Source organism: Amborella trichopoda, chromosome 4, assembly GCF_054954075.1.
Source record: "Amborella trichopoda isolate Santa Cruz 75 chromosome 4, AtrichopodaSantaCruz75HAP2 v2.0, whole genome shotgun sequence".
NCBI lineage: Eukaryota > Viridiplantae > Streptophyta > Magnoliopsida > Amborellales > Amborellaceae > Amborella > Amborella trichopoda.
The window spans coordinates 5,418,988-5,443,506 of NC_142339.1; the positions used below are offsets into that span (position 1 = coordinate 5,418,988).

Sequence of the window (24,519 nt, forward strand, 5' to 3'; positions counted from 1 at the left end):
GATATGCTTGATCTATACTATTTTTGAAGCTTTAAATTTTATAATTAAAGATGAAAATATATTTTTAGGCTATTACAAAGATTTTCAGTATTGAAACCATATTTTTTGACACCATTTGAAGGTGTGGTTTACTTTGATTGTTTAGAGCCTTAGATCTATACAAACCGCACCCAAAAATTAATAATTATCGGAAAAAATTGACAAACGCGATAATATCCCAATAAGAAGTTTTAACTTCGAGTCTTCTAAGCTGCCCATGATCTCTTGGGAAGAGAATCTGTTGGTCATTTCAAACCCAACTTTTGATCCAAAAATGTAAAGAACTTGTACTTTGTAGTTGTGGGTCAAACATATGGGCCTTGGCCTTTGGGAGTAGGGAGGAAGAAAGTAAGTAAAAAATAAAACAAAAATTCTAGCATATCTAATGAAGCCCAAACCCTAACTAGACAAATCATAAAGACAAGGAAAAGCACTTAAGAGTTGAATAATGTCCAGACACTAGTCCAAGGATTTATAAAATAGATCTTGGAATACTACATATTCAAAGCAAAACAATTGCTTAAAACAATAAGCCGGACTCCATTAGATACCAATTATCGAACAGCCGGACTTATTCAAAGACAAACCACTCAAGGCCAAGAATGCCATGCCCAAGATTGGGGCTATTTTTTAAATGGATTTTAGGACCCGATTTTTACAAACATATAATTTTTAACATGGAGATCATGAATATGAATAAATAAATAACTTTAAAAAATTTAAAATAATAATTTTATGATGAAAACATTTGGACCGTTAGTTTCAACAGTTTTTAGATGGACCATCCATTTAATATTAGATGCTTAATACCTCGGGGGACACAAATGTCGAAATGCGTCCCGTGACGCATGGAACAAATTTCCTTATATATATACATGTACAGCTCCAAACACAAGCATAAGCACAAGCACAAAGATAGCAAAAATGGCATCCTCTAGAGCAATACCTATAGCGACCATACTTCTTCGAATCCTCACCTTCATTCTACTTGCAGTTGCGACTGTCGTCCTCGTCACTGATAAAGTCAAATCCAAGGATGTTTTCGGAAATACATCTGAGATTACCTTCAAAGATATCAGAGCTTATAGGTATTAATCCCGTTTTTAGTAGTGTTAATTGTTGTTATTGTTGGTGCTAATAGAACATTTGCTTGATCTCAAATAACAACAAGAAGAAACTTTGAGTTCTTAAACACTTAGATTTAACCATCTAGAAAACAAATTGTTTGTGTTCAACCTTAGTAAGTCACTTTTTAGAAATTTTAGGGTTGGTATTCAATTTTCTTCTTGGTTGTTTTTGTTTTTTTTTTTTTGGGTGATTCAGTAGAGATGACAGGTCCCTACCTGTTTTTGAATTAGTTATGAGTCTTTTTTAAACTATCAATGGGAATGGAAGCCACAACATACAATTAAAGTATAGGGTGTGTTAGCACCATGACCTCAACCCATTTCTCAAGCATCCCACAATGACAACTGAACCACATGGGACCCAAAGTCGGGCCCAAATAGAACCCTGTATTTCTTATAGGTTGTTTTTAAGGATGAGTTGATTACATCCCTGAATTTTGGGGTCAAACAAGTACTCTGGATAGGTTTTTGCCTTGGGTAGAAAGTGTAAAGTTTGTAATTTGCTCATTCATGAGCATGTATTCTTTTATGAGAGTATAATAATTGGCTCAAGTAAAATTGTATATGGAGAAATCTATCAAAATATATCTAAATTTTGAACAATTTACCCCTTCTGTATTTTGATCAATTTCAAAACCCTTCTTGATGATGATGGGCTATTTGAAATTTGATATTTTTTATTTGAAATAGATAAAATAAATATGGATAAGATGCTAAATAGTTCCAATATTTGGTGAAATTTGATAAATTCCCCTTACATATTTAATTTTGGTTATCAACAACATTCATTCATTGTTAGGATATAATATTTGCTATTATATTTATTTTCTATTTCCATTTTCTTTTTTTTGTCTTTGAAAAGAGTATTGCTTATTCTTCTGTTAATAAGAATTTGATTTTCTTTTTAAAGGTACGTGCTTGCTGCAAGTGTAATTGGGTGTGCATACACTCTCATCCAGATCCCTTTTGCGGTGTATTGGGTGGCCACAAGCAAAAGGATGATTCACAACGACTGTCTTCCCAACTTCGACTTCTACGGCGATAAGGTGTCTATCTAAAAATCAGTGTTTGAAAAACCGGAATCAGAAAGTCCACAAGCATACTCCAATTTGGTTCTTTCTAATTTGAATTGGGTGATTCCGATTCAGAAGAAGAATCTTAATGATAAAAAATACAATTCTTGTTAAAAACATAGAGACTTGGACGATTCCGAGTTTTTTAGGCCCCAAAATCCCCTACCTCCAGCTGGATTTGCACGAATCGGACACGGGATTCTTACAACACTGGGTCTTTCTTTAATAAATGACACACGTTAATGCATAAATTCAAGCTTCATAACAATGGTAAAGGTAATTACTGTGCTAATCCTAAAAAAGAATTTACATGCAAAATCCCCAAACATACAAAGGATCATCCAATCCAAATCAACATGGATTCTCCACCGTCCCTTATCAAACAGTAGAAGGTTGAGATGATCCATTCCTCGGAGTATAGATCCTTGGTGCATCTCAACTCTTTCAAGTAAGGTTGAGAATGGGTACGATCCTTGTGTATCCAATCTATGTGAGATTCGGATCCGGATCCAATCTGATACAAAATATTCAAATCAAGACCGGATCTGACAGGTATGCATGGGATTTGGATTCGAATCTAAACCCGATTAGATCTAAAAACATTTCTTTTGTATATTATTTTATATCTATAAATAAGATATAAAATAATATATCACAAAAAAATACTATATACCATATATGTATATTATAAAATAATCTATATAACATTTTAACGATTGGATCAGATCTGAATTGGATCCACCTATACTTGGATCCAATCCAAATTATTATTCAGATCCGAATTTTGGATCTGGATCATATCCCGATCCAAATAAAATTTAAAATTCAAGGTTCAGATCCAAACCAGATAAATTATCAGCCCTACGCTCAAAGAGAGTGGAGCTACCTGTACAACATGCTGCATGTATCGCCATATATATTGCGCAAGCTACTAGTGAATTTAAAATTTCCAATTCTATTGGGAGCCACCCCGGTCAAAACGAAAACAATCAAATAAATAAAGGTTAGTTGGGTGTTTTTCCTTTTTCTTTTTTTATTTATGAATTTCTATCTTGTTTCTTCATGAACATTTCCCAAATTTATACGTTTGTTCCCATCTTGTTGAACTATAATAACACTAAAAAAGAGTTTCACAACCAAAATCTGTGATCCTCAAGATCAAAATTTGGTTCCTTTTTTCACCTTTTTTTTTTTTTTGAAACGCAATGCACTTTTTCATCACATTCAATTCTCTACCAATTTTTTTGAAATTTGTTACAAAATGATTCTTTTGGATCCCTCTAACATACCTATATCATGATTTATTGAATCGAAGTCCTTGTTTGGAGAGATTTAGAGTCAAATTTTGACAGTTGTTTTAACTTGATTTGAAAATCTTTGATTTCCCACTCATTTTTCCCCCAAATTCAAATTTATCCCAAAATATTCCTATCATATGGATATATGAAAGCCCTAACAACAGTTTTTAATTTATGAATTTATGGTTAGATTAAACCTAATATCATCCAATAACCCAAAATATTCGTATTTTATTTTTTATTTTTATTGAAGATATATTTATCTGAAATTTAGAAGAGAAGTATATTCTTATATGATGCACTAAATAAATTCATGCAGTGTTGATGATATAATATAATAAAATTTGGCGCCAAACACCATAGGGTATTTGATGTCAAAAAATTTGGAGTACTAAATTCTAAGTTTACCACTAGTACGGTGTATTCTATAATAAATATATAAAATTTTCCTATATATATATATATATGAAAGTTTCATGTACGCCCATGGACGTACCGCTACAGTAAACGCCCAACAGCCCAGATTTGCCCAGATCAAATCTGGGCTAATCTGACCGTCATGGTTGTCCGAGAGTGTTTGAATTTTAATTTTTTTTACAAATTTGAATGATCTGAAATTTGAAGTGTGTGTACATCTTAGTGAGGCACACCTAATAAAATTATAAAAAATAATTCAAAAAAATAAAATTGACCAAAATACCATCGAAACTTTTTGGGGGGTATTTTGATCAATTTATTTCATGTAAAATATTTTTTATATATTTTTTATAGATTCACCTATTTTTTATGAATATGCACTCCAAATTTTAGATCATTCTGATTTGTAGGAAAAAATAAAAAATAAAATACTTTCAAACATTTGTAATCATCAGATCGGCCCAGATTCGATCTAGGTTGTTCGACATTTATTGTAGCCGTACACGAATCGGTCTACTATAGCATCTTTCATATATATATATATATATGCAAAACACTACGCAACGCCTATAGGCGAAAATGAACAGTGATTTCACCTACTCCAATCACCGTCCAAAGTGCATCGCGCAGTCACGATTGTCTGGTAGTATTTTATTTTTCATTTTTTTTTCTACAAACCAGAATGACTTGAAATTTGGAGTGTGTATTCATCAACAATAGGAGAATCTTCTAAAATTATAAAAAAAAATATTTTACATGAAAACAATTGACCTTTCAGAGGTACTTTGGTCAATTTACTTTTTATGGATAATTTGTTTTATATTTTTATTAGATGCACCAAAGTAAGATGTACATACCTTTTAAATTTCAGGTCATTCTGATTTGTAAAAAAAAATTGAAAAATAAAACACTACCGGACAATCGTGACCGCGAGATGAAATTTGGACGGTGATGAGAGTATGCGAAATTACTATTCATTTTCGCCTATAGGCGTTTGAAAGAATTTTTCTATATATATATATATATATATATATATATATATATGAAGATACTACAAAACGACTATAGGCAAAAATAAACAGTGATTTCGTCTGCCCTCATCACTGTCCAAAGTTCATTCCACGGTCACGATTGTCTAATACTATTTTATTTTTCATTTTTTTTCTACAAATCAAAATGATCTGAAATTTAGAGAATGTATTCATAAAAATATAAGAATCTAAAAAATATCCAAAAATATATATTTTACATGATTAAAATGACCAAAATACCCCTGACAAGTTTTAGGGGTATTTTGGTAAATTTTGTTTTCTAGAATTATTTTTTTATATTTTTATTAGATGAGCATCATTAAGATGTGTACACGCTTCAAATTTCAGATCATTCAGATTTGAAGAAAAAAATGAAAAATAAAATACTACTAGATAATCGTGACCGTGCGATAAACTTTGGACGGTGATGAATATAACAAAAATGACTATTCATTTTCCCTATAGGCGTTGGGAAGAATTTTATATATATAATATATATATATATATATATATATATATATATATATATATATATATATATATATATATATATATATATATATATATATATATATATATATATATATATATATATATATATATATATATAATGATCCAATGAGACCCTCCCACACCCATGTGAGTAGGACCCCAAATGATTACCATTAAACTTGACATAGATATCTAAAAAAGTCAAGTCCCACACTCATATAATAACTTTTCTAGAAATTTGTACCAAATCTGATGGTGATCCTTTGGGGGTCCTACTCACATGAGTGTGGGAGGGTCTCATAGTGTCATTTATCATATATATATATATATATATATATATATATATATATATATATATATATATATATATATATATATAAAATAACTTTTCTAGAGATTTGTATCAAATTTGATGGTGATCCTTTGGGGGTCCTACTCACATGGGTGTGGGAGGGTCTCATACATGTGTGACCCTCCTACACCCATGTGAGTAGGACCCCCAAAGGATCACCATCAAATTTGGCACAAATCTCTAGAAAAGTTATTACATAGATGTGGGACATGACTTTTCTATATATATATATATATATATATGAGAAATGACACTATGAGACCCTTCCACACCCATGTGAATAAGACCCTCAAAGGATTACCATCAAATTTGGCACAAATCTCTAGAAAAGTTATTACATAGGTGTAGGACATGACTTTTCTAGATGTATATGTCAAGTTTAATGGTGATACTTTTGGGTCCTACACACATGGGTGTGGGAGGGTCGATACTTTTGGGTCCTACACACATGGGTGTGGGAGGGTCTCATAAGATCATTACTTATATATATATATATATACAGAAAAGAAATAGATGAACTCCAATTAAAAAGGTTAATAAGACCAAGCTCTTCACCTTGGAGTTGTGCAGCTTTTTATGTAAATAAAAACGCTGAAAAAGAACGAGGAGTTCCTCGACTAGTTATTAAACCTCTTAATAAAGTTTTATGATGGATTCGATATCCTATCCCCAATAAAAAAGATTTACTAGATAGAGTAGCCAATGCTTGTATCTTTTCCAAATTTGATATGAAGTCTGGATATTGGCAGATACAAATCCAGGAACAAGATAAATATAAAACAGCATTTAATGTACCATTTGGACAATATGAATGGAATGTAATGCTATTTGGTTTAAAAAATGCTCCATCAGAATTTCAAAAAATAATGAATGATGTCTTTAATGCTTATTACCAATTCATGATAGTTTATATTGATGATGTCTTGATCTTTTCTGAATCAATAGATCAGCATATCAAACATATAAATACTTTTATAAATGCAGTCCAGAATGCTGGATTAGGCGTATCGGCAAAAAAGATAACTTTATTTAAAACCAATATTAGATTTTTAGGACATATGATTCACCATGGCACAATTATCCCCATAGATAGATCCATACAGTTTGCTGATAAATTCCCTGATCAGATACTTGATAAAAAAGAACTTCAAAGGTTCTTAGGATGCTTAAATTATGTAAGTGATTTCTATCCTAATCTTGCCATAGATGCGAAACCTTTACATGATAGATTAAAAAAGAATCCTCCACCTTGGACAAATATTCATACTAAAGCAGTTTTATTAATTAAACAAAAGGTCAAAACACTTGTTTGCATTTCTCTTCCTCATCCTACTGCTTTCAAGATAATAGAATGTGATGCCTCAGAAATAGGTTTGGGAGGTATTCTCAAACAACGCATCGATAATCAGGAACAACTCCTCAGGTATACTTCTAAAGCCTGGAATCCAACTCAACAAAACTATTCTATGGTTAAAAAGGAATTATTGGCCATTGATTCACTGTGTTACAAAATTCCAGAGTGATATTCTAAATCAATAATTTCTCATATGAACTTACTGCAAAGCAACCAAAGATATTCTGCAAAAAGATGTTCAAAATCTTGTTTCTAAACAAATATTTGCTCGCTGGCAGGCTATCCTGTCCGCCTTTGACTTTACCATTGAACACCTTCCCGGGTCATCCAATGGTTCCGTTGCTGGGACCTGCATGGGCCACCATAACGCGCTGAGATCTCCAGTAAAACTCATGTATTTGTTTATAGTAAATATGTGAATATTAAACTGTTATATTTGACTATTTCTTGTAGAATTTTGTACAAATTTAGACAGAAAAGAACTATGCAGATAAAAGGTATAATTGATATATCGATGACTAACCACTGTGTGTGGTTGAAATCTCCTATTTTAAAACTAAATAATATTTTAAATTGCATAATATTTCATTCTTTATAACATACAAGTGCCTGATACAAATTGTATACAAACTGTATTCAAACTGATATAACAACTATTACAAACGGTATTAAAACTGATAAACTGAAAACAGAGTGTAAAAGATTACAGACTAGACTGAAAAAGATTTGCAGAATGTAAAAGATGTAAAGACTGATTACAACTGATACACTTAGAATTTACATATGCAATAACTGGAAAAGAGTTTCCAATGTTGGGGGCAATATGAAGGAAGAGAATTCAGATTGCAATCACACATGCTGTTATAAAAATAAGGAGGAGAGATAGAACCTGGAGGTGAATGAATAGGAAGCTATGAGGTCAAGATAGCTTTGATGATGGATGATAGCGTATCTCCGGGAGAAAAAGCAGAGAAGAAAGGGAAAGCAGAGAAGGTAGGGAGAGCAGAGAAGCAGAGAAGGAAGGAAGAGCAGAGAAGCTCGGAGAGGGTTGCTTGGGTTTCAACCTGAGAGAAATGAGAGAGGGCCTTGCCCTTTTATAGAAGGGTTTGCTTCGTGGTGAAGCAAAGAGATGAGGATGTGATAAAGGCGAGAGGACGTAAAGGAGCGAGAGGACATAAAGTGGAGGGGTAGAGACAAAAAATAAAAAAGAAGATGCTTTGAAAAGCATCCTGTACAGTAAGTCTTTTGTTTCCTTATGAAGGTGGCCACAGTAATGGCATCTCTAAATAGTAAGTTCTTTTGTTTCTTATGAAGGTGGCTATAGTAACGGCATCTTAAATAGTCTTCTTTTGTCGGTAGTGATAATGACAGGGCATCTTTGTCGGTGGAGCTTTGTCGCATCTGGCATTATGTCGGTAGTAGCTTTGTCGTATCTGTCAGTGATACTGTAGAGCTTTTAGGGTCTCTGACTGAACTCATCTGGATCTTCTTCTTCGGGATCTGTTTCGTCTTCTGGATCCGCTTCACTGAGTTGCAAGTATCTATTGGTGTGTAATGGTGATGATTGAACGGTTTCGTCTGATGAAACCGGTTTTTTTCCTGCTTCGGCGAATATTTCTTTCATCTGTTGTTCTAACATTTCCTTTGAAGCATTTGGGTTGGATTGGAGCATGTTTCTGAGATATGTAGGAAAGTCAAAGGAGATATTGGCTGTGTTTGGGCTTGGTTGATAGATAGGTGTTTGAGGGGGTATTCTTTTGGGTGTTATGGTAGTGGGATCCATGTTAAAGATATCCCACCATTTGACTGAGATGGTTTTGCTCAGTCTAGGAATGTAAGTATGGTCGTCTGTATTATTAACAGAGATGGTATATTCCCATTTCATGATCCATGGGAGTTGGTATAAAACCATAAAGTAAAGGTGAGTGTCAATAGTATTATCATTATTATTGAATTGCACAAATTGCTCCAGCGCTGTTTGAAAGCAGGAGGTAAAATTGCAGTTGTTGATCCCCAAACTAAAAACCAGTTTTTAAACTAATTGGGGAATCTTTCGAAAATAGGTAACCGGAACTGGATATACCAGCTATGAGTATTGTTTGGATTTTGGTAATAAAATAATTTATGCCAGGCCTCTATATATTCGGCATATTTGTAATATTTGTATGAAAAATCGGGGTTGTGTAATTTCTTGCCTTGAGCGGGATTGCAACCCCACTCATCATAGGAAAGCAATTTCTTAATTTGGACTTTTGAGTAAGCAATGACTCGAGTATTCTGCTGGTAGTAATGGACAACAAATATGGATCATGTTTCCATAAAAATTGCTTCATAATATTCTCTGGTTTTGACTCCATTGGTTGGGTTTAAATGATTTATCAAATATAATGGAGCAAGTTTGATGGGGTCTTTATTGATGTGATGTTCATCAATGGTAATATCCATGAGGTAGGCTCGTTCAATATATGAGGACTTGAGTATATTAGGCCTTGGATTTGGTTTAGATTGGGCTGGAGAATATATAAGATTAGAGGTGTTAGCCTCAGGATAAGTTATTTGGTGAATAGGGGAATTTGAAGGTGAAAGGGTTGCCAAAGGCGGGAATTCATCTTCGAATGGTATTATATTCATTGGGCGTTTATCGTGGCGAGAATTGCTACGAGAACCCATGGAATTAAGTGAAAGTGACAGTGTAATATTTCTATTAGCTTCGAAAAGCTGTAGTGCTAGTGACAGTGGTGATTATTCGTTGTTGGCGTCAGTGTTGCCCCCCTGCAAAAATTCACGGGTAAGAAAATCAGACCCCCCTGGAGATCTCGGCGCGTTATGGTATCAGAGCCAAATAGTAAAACAGTAAACTGTTAGACTAAAAAGTTACAATATTACTGTAGAAACCTACTTAAACTTACATCTAAGAAAGTTGGTCCGAGAGTTAAGACAAGAGACGAAAGGACAAGTCTAGGCAAAGTACCCGCCAAGGCCAGGAAGAGCCGCTTAGGGGAACACGCTGAACCCTTGATCGTCCAGATTGTCATTATCCGCAACCTACAGATGGCAAGTTTAATTAGGAATCTTAAAGGTAATAATGCAACTCAATCTCAGACATTAAGAGTTAAAAATAAAGAACACATTATTATTAATGATATTGAAGATCATATTCAAAATTAGAATATTCCTAAGGTACCAATAAAAGATATTTATCAAAAAGGATCATTTAAATTCAAATTAGGTTATGCTATAAAAACAGTAGAAGAAAATTTATCTGTAAGTCAGAATCAAGAAGACTTTCAACTACTCTCAAGAAAAATTATTGAAAAACATAAAGAAAATAATTATAAATATTTACACATTGGGTTAATTCAAATAGCCATTAAACCTTTAACCCGACTAGGGTTAAACACTTATGTGCTTGTATGCCTAAGAGATACAAGACACAATAATTTCACAGATTCACTCCTAGGTATGGTCGAATCCAGCCTATGTAGTGGACCAATATACTTTAATTGTTTTCCAAATTTTTCTGTTTATTTAACCGATCCAAACATATTAGATATACTATCTATAAATCTAAAAACACATGGATTCAATATGGATAAAAAAGATCAGACTATATTATTTCAAACAAATATAGAAAAATCACATGCAATTGTACCAAAAACAATTAATTGGTCAGATATTACAATATAGATATATATATATATATATATATATATATATATATATATGAAAAGATGGAATTAACTCACTAGCTCATATCAATATATGAGCCCAACAGGCCAAATTGAATTTGGGCGGATCTGACAATCATAGATGTCCAGTAGTGATTAAATTTTTTATTTCTTTTTTCAAATCCAAATCACTTGAAATTTTAGGTGTGTGTTATTCTTATCAAAGCGTACCTAATAAAAATATTAAAAAAATTATTCGTGAAAACAAAATAACCAAAATACTCCCTGAAACTTTTCGGGAGTATTTTAGTCAATTTATTTCACATAAAATATTTTTTTTATATGTTTCGAATATTCATCTATTTTTTATGAACACGCGTCTAAAATTTTAAGTGATTTGAATTTATAGAAAAAAAACTAAAATTCAAATACTACTTGACATCTGTGATCGTCAGATCGGTCCAAAATCAATCTGGAACGTTGAGCTCATATGTTCACTGGGCTAATCTCATCTTTTCCCATAAATAACATTTGATGTAAAAAGATTTAGAGTTGTTCGGACTACCTCTTTTGTTCTATAAATAGTGCCCTGATTTACAAAATTCTATCTCATAACAAATATTGTTTTGCAGATCATTTCTTTCTTTCTAGCCACTGCAGTGGGAGTGGGTTTTGGAGTAACTGTTGAATTGAAGAAACTCTTAAATGATTTCGTCGAGGCCTTTTCATTAGGGGGGGAAGGTGGTGATTCGAAGCTAAATAAGTTCTTCAATGTAGCTCATGTCACCACTGGCTTTCTTTTCTTGGGTTTGATTTGCATGGTCATTTTATCCATTCTTTCTTCATTCAATCTTGCCAAGAGGAGTGGAGGTTGATTCTTTGGTTGAGATAAGGAAGCCCAAGTTTTGATTCATATTTGTTCAAATCAAATTCAGCCTTTCTATGACATGTATTTGGTTTTGGAGTCATTCAATGATCATACAAAATGATAACATCTTGACCTTCTCCTTTTTAGCAAATGTTGAAGCCTGTGTTGTCATGAAACTACTCTTTTTATCTCTCGAACTTTCTATTTTTTCTCTTTTGGCTTTTTTTTTTTTTTTTTTAGGTAAGTCAATGGGGATGACGAGCTCCTACCCATTTTTGAAATATATGTCATAGAAAAGCTGAAAGTTCAAAAGAAATTTTGTCGAACTTTGTGACACACCCAAGCTATCAGATTTCACATCGGATGGCTATAAATAATTGTGACCTCCTATATCAAAGGTAAATGGTCTCATTGTATACAATCCTTTTTATTTTTTAAGTTATATATGAGTGAAATGAAACTCAAAAACTCTTAATAATAAAGAGGATGATTTGACATATTTAATGATTATGTAAGATGACCCTTTAATAGATATTCTCCCCACAAATTTAAAGCTTCTCATTTTATTTTTTCCAAACGAAAAACATCTATTTACAAGAGTTTTTTATTTTTGGTAATTTTATGGGAAGACAGGCCCCTACTCATTGTTTCAAATAGTTTAGAAGCTAGTTTTTTTTTTTAAAGTGTTAGTGGGGTAGTGCCACTAAGAATAGAATCCACAATATAGTGACTAGGGTGTGGGGGTACTACCACCGTAACCCAACTCTATTCCTAAAAAAACTAAAAAAATAAAAAAATAAAAATAAAAATAAAAATTTGTACTAGTTGACGTTTAACTAAAAGTAGACCATATATCGAAAGACCTTAAGGGATTAGATATGTGGCAAGGAGCTATTTAAATTTCAAAGATTTTGATTTGGATATACATGATTCCGAAATAGAGAAAGAGAAGTGTTTTTGAAAATAAGGTCTTGCATGAGGATAGGATAAAAAATAATAGTGATTACCATGATAAATTGGTAGCTAGTTTGGGAGGAATGTTGAGGCGTCTGAGGCATGATAAGCAAATTTAACATGAAAGATTGTTAGGAAGACAGATGGGACGTAGAAGGCCATCTTTCTTTTTTTGGTTTTGTTTAGGGAAATCAGTGGAGAAGACAGGTCCCTACCCGTTTTTTCATATAGATTAGGGAGTTAGTTTTTTTTAAGGTGTCAATGCGATAAAAATCAGAAAATGGCAACTAGGTATGGGGTACTACCGCCACAACTTAGCCCATTTCCTAAGCCCTCCCTTCATAGGTAATTAAAATAAACTTTGATGGTAGTTTGTTTGGTAATGCAGAACCTACAGGGGTAAGGTAGTATGGTAAACGGTCATAATGGGTTTGTTTTGGTGAGATATTATGACCCATATGGGGTGTGATGCTAATTTACAGTTTCTACTTAAAAGGCTACACATTTTAGTGAAAAATTGTTTAGGGAATATAGTGGAAATGGAAGGTCATTCTTTGAATGTGATCAATTAGTGTAGAATAGTAGCAGGTGCAGTAGCTTTGAACTCTATTTGTTTTTAGATGTTGATATGTGTGGGGGGTTTAATGTTTCATTTGCACATGTTTATCGGAAGCTAAAACGAAGAGCAAATGGCCTAGCTAAATAGGGTGTTGGGAAATGAGAATTGATGGTGCTTGTTTGAGTTGTTTGTGATGTGTAATTAGCTTTTGAAATCAACAAAATTCTAGTAACTTCTATCCCCCAAAAAAATGGATTTATTAAATAGGAGGATTTAACACATTTGATAATTTTGTGAGGTAATTTCATCTTTAATTTTCTGACAACGTAAAATATATCATTTTCTCTTTTTTAAATAAATAAACGCATTTACATGAGCATTCTTTATTACCGATTCTGAAAATATTAGGCTACATTCAAGAGTGCAAAAAGTATTTAACTAAAAACGGACCACATATTAAGACTTCAAAAGATTAGACATGAGGAAGGAGCTATTTAAATTTGAAAGAATTTGATTTGGATAGTCCATAACGCGGGGTTCAAAAGAAAATCTCCTACTTTGAATAAACTCCACTCTGATTCTTGCATTAAAAAGCAGTTTTTCAATTAGTTACGAAATCTTCATGACTTTAGCATCAATTCAAATTCTAATTTGGAATCTTCATATAATACACTGCATGATTCACGTGACTGTGGAATCTCTCTTTCAATTATAACTTTGGAATTACTAGGGTTTTGAAAAACATCGATGCAGATCGGATCCAGATCAGGAATCTGTGGGGCTTGATCCGATTCCCACTATATACCATGAACCGGTTAGTTGATAAGGGTTTTTTTTACTAAACCAACCGGTTTTGTCATAAACTAAGCAATCCGACTTCACCCTTTTTGTTATTTTTCTAATTTTTTATTTTTTTCTCAATTTTTTAAAACTTTTGACCCAGTTCTCTTTGCCAGATTGTCGATCGGAGTCATCGATCCATTAAAAAGGGGATTGGCAATCCAGGTCACTAAATGGGAATCACATAGCACCATGATTTGCGTGACGTACACTTTGAAAATCGTAATTTAATATCACATGCTTTTGTTGTGGTATCGCATGTTTTTTATATGGCAAACCTATTCATTCGTATAGTTCTAGCATGGTAATGGTTGTCGCTGTAAATAACAGACCGATAGAAAACAGAAACCCACTTTATCTGTCAAAAAAAGAAAAAAAAAAAAACAGAAACCCAACTTATAAAAGATATAGGAAAAACCGAGGTTATAGAAATGGTAACTCAACTAAGTAAAGAGCAAAATAAACTAAAACCTCCTCATCAAAAGTAAATTTTATGATAAAATAAAAAAAAGAGGGAAAGTAAATTTTATGACAAAATAAGAGAGAATGGGATGTTGGTGGGATGTTGGAGGTGATTGATGGAGCAATCAAGAATTTTTATTTTTTATTATAAATGAAATTTTTTAAAATATTTTACAATTAATAAAAAAATATTACATTTTGTATTATTAGGATCAGTGTTCAGAAAATCGATTTGGTCTAGTTAAACATTGGTAGAGAATAGTTATTCGGATAAGTCCGGTTTTTTGGGGCGTGATGTCAAATAACCTGTGTCATAAGGGGTATTTTTGTCAGTATTCCTTACTATCAGGAGGGATATTTTCGTCACTAAAACCAAGCATTTTTAGTGGAAGCTCTTAAAAAGGTTTGGTTAGAGAGAAACGTATGGGTGAGTAAAGGAGAGTCACTATTATGAGGGAGATTTTTTTTCACTAAAACCAATCATTTTTAGTGGAAACCCTTAAAAAGGTTTAGATAGAGAGAAACGAGTGGGTGAGTGAAGGAGAGAAGGAACTTCTAGAGATAAAAGCTTAGGGGTGGAAATTAGGGGTTTTGCAACTAACTCTACCACCACCATTGAAGCTTGGGTCACCATTTCTTCACATCAGTGAAAGGAAGAAAGGAGTCAATGATTTTGTGGTAAGAAGTTATTTTATTTTAGATTGAAATTGTATGAGGTAAGTTTACATAACCCCAATCTTGTAAGTTTTCTTGTTGATAATGAATGGACATAGGTCATCTTTGCCATCTTAATCGTGGACATAGGCCATCTTGGGTGAAATGAGTGTTCCTCTTTACTTTCATTTGCTACTTTTATTTGTGTTGTGATTTGAAGATTTCCCATATTATTTGTTTTATTGTTTTTATATTTGTTCCAATTATATTGTACTTGTTATTGCATCGTATCTTAGGCATGTCATTTGAATGTCGAAATCATTCTGGTATAGTGCTCACCACATCTAGTGGGATTTGAGATATCCGGACTTACTCAAAATGAGTGATTGGGTTATCCCGATTTTACAATACATGTAAGTTGGCCGATTTCATGTCATTTTTAAAGAAAAGGAAATAACAAATTAAAATCATTAGATAAGGGGTGTCATGTTAAAAGAAATTGAAATAACAAAATAAAATAACCTATATATATATATAAAAGGTGGTAAGTAAGGGGTATGGGAAATCCTCCAGGTATCAAATCCACTTCCATACCTCCACACGTAATCGGAAATGCATGTATGATATATGGAAAAATATTGAGTTTCTTTAAATAAATGGAAAGAAATAAAGTTTCTATGAATAGAAAGAAATTGGGAAAATGAGATTTGTTTAAATGAATGGAATGCTTGTATGATTTGTTTAAATAAATGGAAACAAACTGAGTTTCTATTTAGTTTAACTAAATAGAAAGAAATTGAATTTCTATAAATGGAAAGAAATTGGGAAAGTGATTCTTTGATTTATTCAAGGCTGCGGTTTGTATAGAGCCTAGGCTCTGAACTATCAAATTAGAGCCTACCTTCAAATAGTTTTGAGAAATGTGGTTTCAATATTGGAAATCTATGTGATAGCCTCAAAACGTATTTCCAGCTTTATTTATAAAGTTTAAAGTTTAAAAAATAGTGTAGATCGACAGATCTATGAGAACTTGAAAATCTTGAAAATTGATGGTCCAAAAATGTATTACAAAATACACTGTTTTCAAAATTTGGAATCTATTTTTCTCTCATGTCCATGCATCTTGATGTCAAGATGATCGGTTTGAAGATATCTGGGCATCAAAACAACCTTTTCTAGAGAAAATTTTGTGGTAGGCTCTTATTTGATTATGAGAGCATCGGCTCCATATAAACTTCTCCCTTTATTCAAATACATTGAAAGAATTTGAGAAAAAAATTAAGTAATTTTTTGTCCTACGATTTGCTTTTGTTTGATATTCATTCTAAAATACTCAGCACTTAAAAAAAAAAGTAGGAAAATTGCAAAAAAAAAAAAAAAAAGCCAAGACTGCACTTTCTATGCAACTTACCCCTAACCTAACTTTTTTTCTCCAAAATACATTTTATATACAAATACCCCCAACCAAATAAAAAATAAAAAAAAAATGGCTAAACTACCTTCTCTTACTTTTACCTTACCCACACCTCTCTATCCTCGTTCCCAACAAAATAGGCACTCTTGCACTGTGTAAGTGCGGTCCAGCAGTCCAGCAGTAGGGCTCCGACATTGTGTAAAGTGTGGTCCGGCAGTAGGGCTCTAATACTATGTACAGTGCGGTAGGGTTCCGGCACTGTATAAAATGCAATCCAACCAGTGTTTAAAAAAACGCCGAGTCGAATCGGACTCGCCCGGTTCGACTCGGGAATCGCCATGGACGGATCGAATCGGTAAAAAAATCGGGAATCGTCCGGTTCTAGAGAACCGGACGATTCTGTACGGTGACTCGTCGATTCACTGTACATAATCGGCGAATCCCGTACGGTTTGCCTTTTTTTTTTTTTTTTTTTTTTTTTTTTTTTTTTTTTTTTTTTTTTTTTTTTTTTTGTAATCCATGATCGAATTGGTTTTTTTTTTTTTTTTTGTAATCTATGACCGAATTTTTTGTTTTTTGTTTTTTTTTTGTAACCCATGATAGAATTTTTTGTAATCCATGATCGAATTTTTTGTAATCCATGATCGAAATGTTTGTTTTTTTTTTCTTGTAATCCATGATCGAATTTTTTGTTTTTTTTTTTTTTTTTGTAAACCCATGATAGAATTTTTTGTAATCCATGATCGAATGTTTTGTAATCCATGATAATGTTTGTTTTTTTTTGTAATCCATGATCGAAATGTTTGTTTTTTTTTTTGTAATCCATGATCGAATTTTTTGTTTTTTGTTTTTTTTGTAACCCATGATAGCGTTTTTTGTAATCCATGATTGAATTTTTTGTAATCCATGATCGAATTGTTTTTTTCTTTTTTTGTAATCCACGATCGAATTTTTTGCTTTTTTTTGTTTGTTTTTTTTTGTAATCCATGATCGAATTTTATGTAATCCATGGTCGAATTTTATGTAATCCATGATCGAATTTTTTGTAATCCATGATTGAATTTTTTGAAAATTTGTGATTTTTTTTTTTTAATCCATGATCGAATTTTTTTTTGTAATCCATGATAGAATTTTTTGAAAATTTGTGATTTTTTTTTTTTAGTTCATGATCGAATTTTTTTGTAATCCATGATGGAATTTTTCGAAAATTTGTGATTTTATTTTTTTTAATCCATGATCGATTTTTTTGAAAATTTGTTAATTTTTTTTTTAATCCATATTATTCAAAGAGAAAATGAGAGAGATGATGATTCTGAGGCCACCCTATCCCAGCCATATTATTCACATATCGAGTCCCAACAGCAACAGTGTAGGGATGAGCATGACAGTGCAGTTGAGCATGAAGGATGGATAATCTTCGGGGATTTTAGATTGGGAACACAACAAACACTAACACTCAGGGATTTGGGAATAGTCAGACGCCTGCTAATATCGATGATTCGTTTTTAGATCGAATCAATGAATTGTTAAACGAATTCAATCAATAGCACCAGCGTGACCAAGAAGAACAATAACGTCGTCTGTCATTTTATTTTTAGATCATATGTTACTAATTTTATACTTTATTGTCGTCCATGTATGTTGATATACTTATTCCATGATAATTCTATGTTTATCCTTTTGTGTGATGTAAATTAAATGCTGAATGGCGGTTCATGCAGGGAAAGAACATATCAATATTCGCATATTCATTCAAAAACATGAAAATTCTTAATAGAGTGCCCTCATTTCTTATTGAATTTCTAAAAAACAATATTTATAATGAATTTTAATAATTTTTTGGGATTTTTTTTAAGCTTCATTCTGACCGATTCACCCGATTCTCGATCCGGATCGTCGATTCGCCGATCCGGATTGGTTTTTTGGGAGCCCAATCCCGGTCACCGATCCGTTTTTTAAACCATTGAGTCCAACAATAGGGCTCCAGCACTGTGTAAAGTGCGATCTGGCAGTAGGGCTCCGGCAGTATGTAAAGTGAGCTTCGACAGTTGCAAGGACGGTGTGACAGTAGATGTTATTGGATTCCAAGGGCTCCAGCACTATGTAAAGTGCGGTCCGACAGTATTCAGTTTCAATCCGGTAGTTGTCTTAGGGCGGTTCGGCACTTGTGCTCTCCGACAATGTGATGGTGCGCTCCGGCAATGTGTTATTGGGTCCAAAACTCAACATGAAATCTGGCCAAAATGATTTTTATGTACGGGAAAGGTATTTCCGTCTTAAAAAAAATGAACTTTTTTCTTGGGGGGAATTTTCATAGAAAGTTTGTTTAAGTTACATAGAAAGTGTGGTCTTGAGGTTTTTTGTAATTTTTCCTAAAAATATCCGCCAATATTACAATTGAAATTATGAACAATTGAAAAAAAAAATGTACCTTAAGAGGAAAATGTTCTTAGTTTTTGCTTTAGCCTAAAACGTTAGACTTTGTCTTCAACCTTAAAGCCATACATTTGCTTTTTATGTTTCTGGCCATTCAATAAATGGAAAGCTGATTTGGCCAAAAAAAAGATTAAAGGGGTAATCTCAATCTTATTGACTTAGAGAAAGGATTTTTCTCAAAGATTATATATGGTCATCTTAAGCCTGACTATGAGTTATGATGGTCTATTAAGGCCATATAGAATTTATGGTCATCATAAGCCTGCTGCTATTACTATACTCATCACCCCATTAAGGAGTTCACAAGTGATGGGAAGAGTCAGTGTAGGCTCTGCTTTCTCTCCAAAAATCTTATATTTGATCTTTGTTCCAATATTTATATAAAATGTTAACTTTATATGGTAGAAGTAAGGAAACTTGGGAATGTAGCCATACATCATTCATCTTTGGTCCAAGAATGTGACAATTATTTGTAGTCATTGTATGTGAAACTTGAGGATTGGGAATGTGCTATTGACTATACTCAAAGTTTAAAAAGATGCTCTTGAATTTTGTAACACTCCCTCTCAACTCGTCATTTTCTATATGATGGACGGTTAAGCGTGAGTCTTTTTACCATTGAATCCAGCAGCCCTATTTCCTATTGAAGAACCAAGGTGATTTGTGAGCTCCTTTAGTTATACTAAAGGTAAATGGTCTTATCATAATTAATTTTAACCATTGGATGTGAAATTCAATATTTACATTTATTGCATTGATCAGGCTCAAAGTTCAAAAAAAAATTCTTGAACTTTATGACACTTACAAGCTATCAAATTTCACGTCGCATAGTTATAAGTAATTGTTACCTTCTTGTATAAAAGGCAAATGATCTTATTGTATACAATACCATTTTTCAAATGATATAGGATGTGATTTTGATGAGTCAAGAGACGCAACTACTAAATAGTGCCCCCAAGCATCTTCAACATCCATTTGATATTCAATAATAATTGAAAAAACTTTATATAGAACCGAGGCTCTAAACAATCAAATTAGAGCCCACTCAAAAAATTCGCTCAAAAAAACTGTTTTGATGACCAAATACCTTCAAATTGATTATCTCGATTCCATCCATCTCCTTGTATGTGCCATGAAAGGTCATTTGAACGACCTCCTGTTATAGGTCTTTGTCTGTCTCTTTTGAAAGGAGTTTATAGACGATGCTCAAAGTAGCGAGTGTCTTAAACATGGTAGACTCCACAATCTCGAAAAATATTAAAAAATAAAAAATATATATAATTTATATATGAAATTCAAGGAGAATTAAAGAAAATATTAGATAAGTTTAAAAAAAAATAAATACCAAATGAGCTTTATAGAACCGGTTCGGTTCGACCATTTCTTGGTCCAGAACAGCAATTTATGATAGGGATTGCCTAGTGTTTTAAAACCCGTAGATCCAAATTGGGAATCTTCAATTTGGATCGGGGATTAGCCTTGACCGAACTGATTCTAGGAAGGTCCCGGACCGAGTCGCCCCAAAATGGCCTTCCATTTTTTTAAAGTTTTTTTAATTTTTTTAAAAAGTTTATCTAGTATCTTTTTAGGTCCCCCTAGACCCCAATCACATTATTTTATTTTTTGTTTTTGATATTTTCTAGATCACCAATTCGGACGGATCCAAAATGCCGATCTAGTGATCCAATAGGGATATGGGGGATCCAACCCAACTATTTTGGGTTTTGAAACACTAAGATCGTCATATTTAAGACATTAGCCTCATATGATGCAATTATATACTATGATACCATTTATTTTATTAAAAAGAGGCCACAACTTCTAGTAGCCATTAGATGTCAAATTGGATAGCTTACGGTGTGTCATGAGGTTCGAGAAATTTCTTTTTGAATTTTGATTCTACCCAATAACATTCTTACAGTCATTCTATTTGAAATCTGACAGATAAAATTGATTGTGACCTCCTTGTACCAAAAGCAAATGGCCCTTGAATGTACTTTTTCAAAGCATCCGATATCATACATTCTCCATGTTTTGGGGCCGGGAAACATATTTCTATGTAATGCTTTTATGTTAAGATAACTATTTTATCTTTTATTTCTTCCATCTTTTTTATAGTGAAGATTCATAATCATTAATAGTAAATTCCATTAATAAAAACAGCCAAGCTCCATAAGTACTCCAGTGGATTGGTGCGAATGTGCCCTTTCGGTAAATGTATGTTGATTACTTTATCGGAACCCAAAAGACACAATGTCATTGTGAACCATGCGTGATTTGGTGGGTGTTACTTTCCTGGAACCCAAAGGGTTACCGCATCACTGTTGCGTCCAATTTGTGCACCGTACTAACCGTTGAGATTTCAACAGCCGCACTCCTGACTTTTAAGATCATATGTGAAAGTGAAAAGGGTATTTTACCTCTCTATATATATGTCTATGAACATTTTCCCTCCTATTTAAGCTACATGGAACCCATATAAATTTCAAAAAGTGCTCTTTTAGACTACTTTCTGTCTCTAGAAATTAAGCAACGCTAGTACTCTAGAACTTGTAATGCTTGTGCATTTGCATTGGCAAGTTGTTTTCCTCGATACTATGCTCTTATATATCTCTGGGACAAATTTGCTTGATAGAAACTTAAATGTACATTTATTCATACCAATATGGGGCAAACATTGTCTCGTGAAAATGATATAACGTGCCAAGGATCAAAGAGATTAAAATAACTTTTGTTTTCTATATCTTTATTTTTTTTTTGCCCTGTTTCACCCTCCAATTCTAATAATTCAAGAAAATATTTTGGGTGAAACATGGAGTCAAACAATCAATGATAGCAACAAAAACTACTATTTTTGTTGACCACTCTCAAAGTCGCATATGTTTTCACTGAACATATGCAGGTGGTAATCACAAGTCGAGGGCAGAACAAGCACAACAACAAGAGGAGCAGTCCAAACTTCATTGGATGTGGATAGATGATGGCTTCATATGCGAAGGACACATTCTCAACACTCACTGACCACATCTTGAATATGTACAAATCTTTGTCTACCGCAAAAGAAGTATGGAACGAGTTGGAGATCAAATACAAAACTAAGTAACCAAAGGTTTTTTATTTCCAATTATCTTGACTTTAAATCTATAGTCAATCAAGTATATGAGTTACAACTTATCATAAATGAATTTAAAAGCTGCATAGTGGAGTTGAGTGAGGCTTTCCAAGTGAGAGCCATCATTCATAAATTATCCCCATCATGGAGAGAGTGTCAAGAGAAAATGAAACATAAAAAAGTTGATGTTGATCATATTCACCTTCAACACTCTCTTCGGATTGAGGAAGAGATTAGGCTTCGGGAAATGAAAGAAGTGGCTATGGAAAATAAGTTGACAAGGCCTTCAGTCCAAGGCAAACCTTAGCATAAGTATAAGGACAAAGCTCAAGACAAAAAATCTTTTTTTCCCAAACAGAAAAAAGACATTTCTAAAGATAAAAAAGTCTAAAAAGAAGATATTTGTTACCTATGTGGGAAATCAAGATACTACTTTAAAGAGTGTCGACACCGGAAGAGGTGTACAAGGTCCTTAAACTAAGTAAACTTAACCACCAAAGAAGAAAAATTTGTGGCTATGATCATTGAAGTCAATCTTATTGAAAATGATTCCAATTGGTGGGTAGACACAGGTGCTACCATTTATGTTTATAGCAACCGGGAATATTTCAAGACCTATGAGCTGGTGAAGTACGAGATCTCAGTCTAATTTAGAACCCAAGCCTTAGCAAGTATACTTGGCAATGATGCTTGGTAAAAGCACAGTGAACCTGAAATTTAGTTTGGGAAAGGTTCTCACTTTGAATATGTTTTATGTGCTTGATATGAGGAGAACCTGGTATCAAAATATTTTCTTAACAAACAAGCTTTCCGGATGGTCATTGAATATGATAAGGTCATTTTGACCAAGAGAGTTGTCTTTGTTGGCTAAAGGTACACATGTAATGGGATGTTCAAACGCGATTTGAGTAATGAAATGATGAACTCTTCCACTTATCATGTGAGTGTTTTTAATTTGTGATATGCTATAGATTCTGTAACTTGAATTTTGCTTCAATTAGAAATATTTTTAAATTTGGTTTAATCTTTAAATGTGGTGATGCATCCAATGATAAATGTGAAACCTATATTCGAGCCAAAATAACAACAGTCTTTTCATTCAGTGGAGAGGAATACTGAGTTATTAGAACTTGTATATAACGACATTTGTGACATAAATAATATCCTAATGAGAGGAATGACCAGGGTGGGGAATACATAAAGTCGAAGTTGAAATTAAAATTAAAACTGCGAGGAATAACCAAGGTGGGGAGTATTTATCAAATGAGTTTTCTTCTTTTTGCGAAAATAATTCCTTCTCTTAAAAAAAAAAAAAAAAATGAGTTTTGTGAAGTTTGTTGAAAATCATGCCTTTTAAAGAGATTTTTGAAAAATCAGAGTATTTAGGGGAAAAAAACTCTCCAAAAAAAAGCAGAGAGAGAGAGAGTATTTATACAAAAACCGCTTTAGAAAGGATATTGCTTAACTATGAACATGATCAATGGGCCAATGTTCACAATCGTCATGTATAGGTTCGTCCATTCATTGAATGCTAGACTTTGCAGGAAAACATGTCTTTCCTGCGCCATACTACAAAAACATAAGGATAAAGTGATAAGAACACCTGAGGCATCAGATATGACAAAATCAACTCTGATTAAAATTAGGAAAAATATCTCTATATCTTTATTTTTAGGCTTCATTTCACAATAAACCCAAAGTTTTAAAAGATATCTTGGAACATAAAAATTGTAGATTTTATTTATTCTAACCCCTTTAACTAATTTACACCTATTTTTTCAAGCCAAACAAATCTTAAAAGACATGTCTTTTCTAAAAGTTATCTGCCCAAACTTCTAAAGAAAGAAAATGGCTTCATGGAAGTGAGAGGTTACTAGGAGGAGGGAAAAATGTGTTTGGAGAAACACGGGAAGAAAAAGAGTAAGAGACACATGAAAAGAGAAAAATAAAGAAGTTTCGAGTATATAAATGAAGAGAGAGAAATATGTGGGTTTAAAAAGAACATGTCTTTCTCACATTTGTTTATATTAAAAAATAAGTTTAAAGTGACTAGAGGGTTAAAAGATATCTTTCGAAACATTGGATTTATCAAAAAAATGAAACTTAAAAATAAAAGATATAAAAATATTTTCCCTTAAAATTACACTAATGTATATCCACATCTCCACATCACCCAACAAATAGGTACATCCAGTGTTTTAAAAAACGCCGAGTCGAACCGGACTCGCCCGGTTCGACTCGAAAATCGTGAAAAAGGAACCGGATCGCCCAAAAATTGGAAATCGTCCGGTTCTAGAGAGAACAGGACGATTCTGTACAGTGAATCGCCGATTCACTGTACGGAATCGGCGAGTCCGAACAGTGAATCG

At 33.0% G+C, this 24,519-nt stretch overlaps 1 protein-coding gene and 1 long non-coding RNA gene across 3 annotated transcripts; both read left to right on the top strand.

The window, feature by feature from the left end:
• The first annotated feature begins 952 nt into the window (after positions 1-952).
• On the top strand, positions 953-13,411 carry LOC148782215 (CASP-like protein 4D1). Of its 2 annotated transcripts, XM_088864516.1 has the most exons (4): positions 953-1,127; positions 2,077-2,212; positions 7,462-7,566; positions 11,484-13,411. In XM_088864516.1, the coding sequence occupies exons 1-4, from the start codon at positions 964-966 to the stop codon at positions 11,724-11,726; spliced, it is 648 nt and encodes a 215-aa protein (XP_088720642.1). In that variant the 5' UTR covers positions 953-963; the 3' UTR covers positions 11,727-13,411. The 2 variants fall into 2 exon arrangements, with proteins under 2 accessions (XP_088720642.1, XP_088720643.1); XM_088864517.1 differs by lacking the exon at positions 7,462-7,566.
• A 1,544-nt stretch (positions 13,412-14,955) lies between these two features.
• Positions 14,956-23,086, top strand: LOC148782216 (uncharacterized). The gene is made up of 2 exons (XR_016053902.1): positions 14,956-15,212; positions 21,941-23,086. It is a non-coding gene; the product is annotated as an uncharacterized LOC148782216 (long non-coding RNA).
• Positions 23,087-24,519: the final 1,433 nt, after the last annotated feature.

Excerpts from the sequence above, each read along its gene's own strand:
- LOC148782215 (XM_088864516.1), top strand. The coding sequence starts at position 964 with ATGGCATCCTCTAGAGCAATACCTATAGCGACCATACTTCTTCGAATC. Across the intron at positions 1,128-2,076 it reads AAAGATATCAGAGCTTATAG|GTACGTGCTTGCTGCAAGTG; the intron begins GTATTAATCCCG and ends TTCTTTTTAAAG. Across the intron at positions 2,213-7,461 it reads TCGACTTCTACGGCGATAAG|GCTATCCTGTCCGCCTTTGA; the intron begins GTGTCTATCTAA and ends GCTCGCTGGCAG.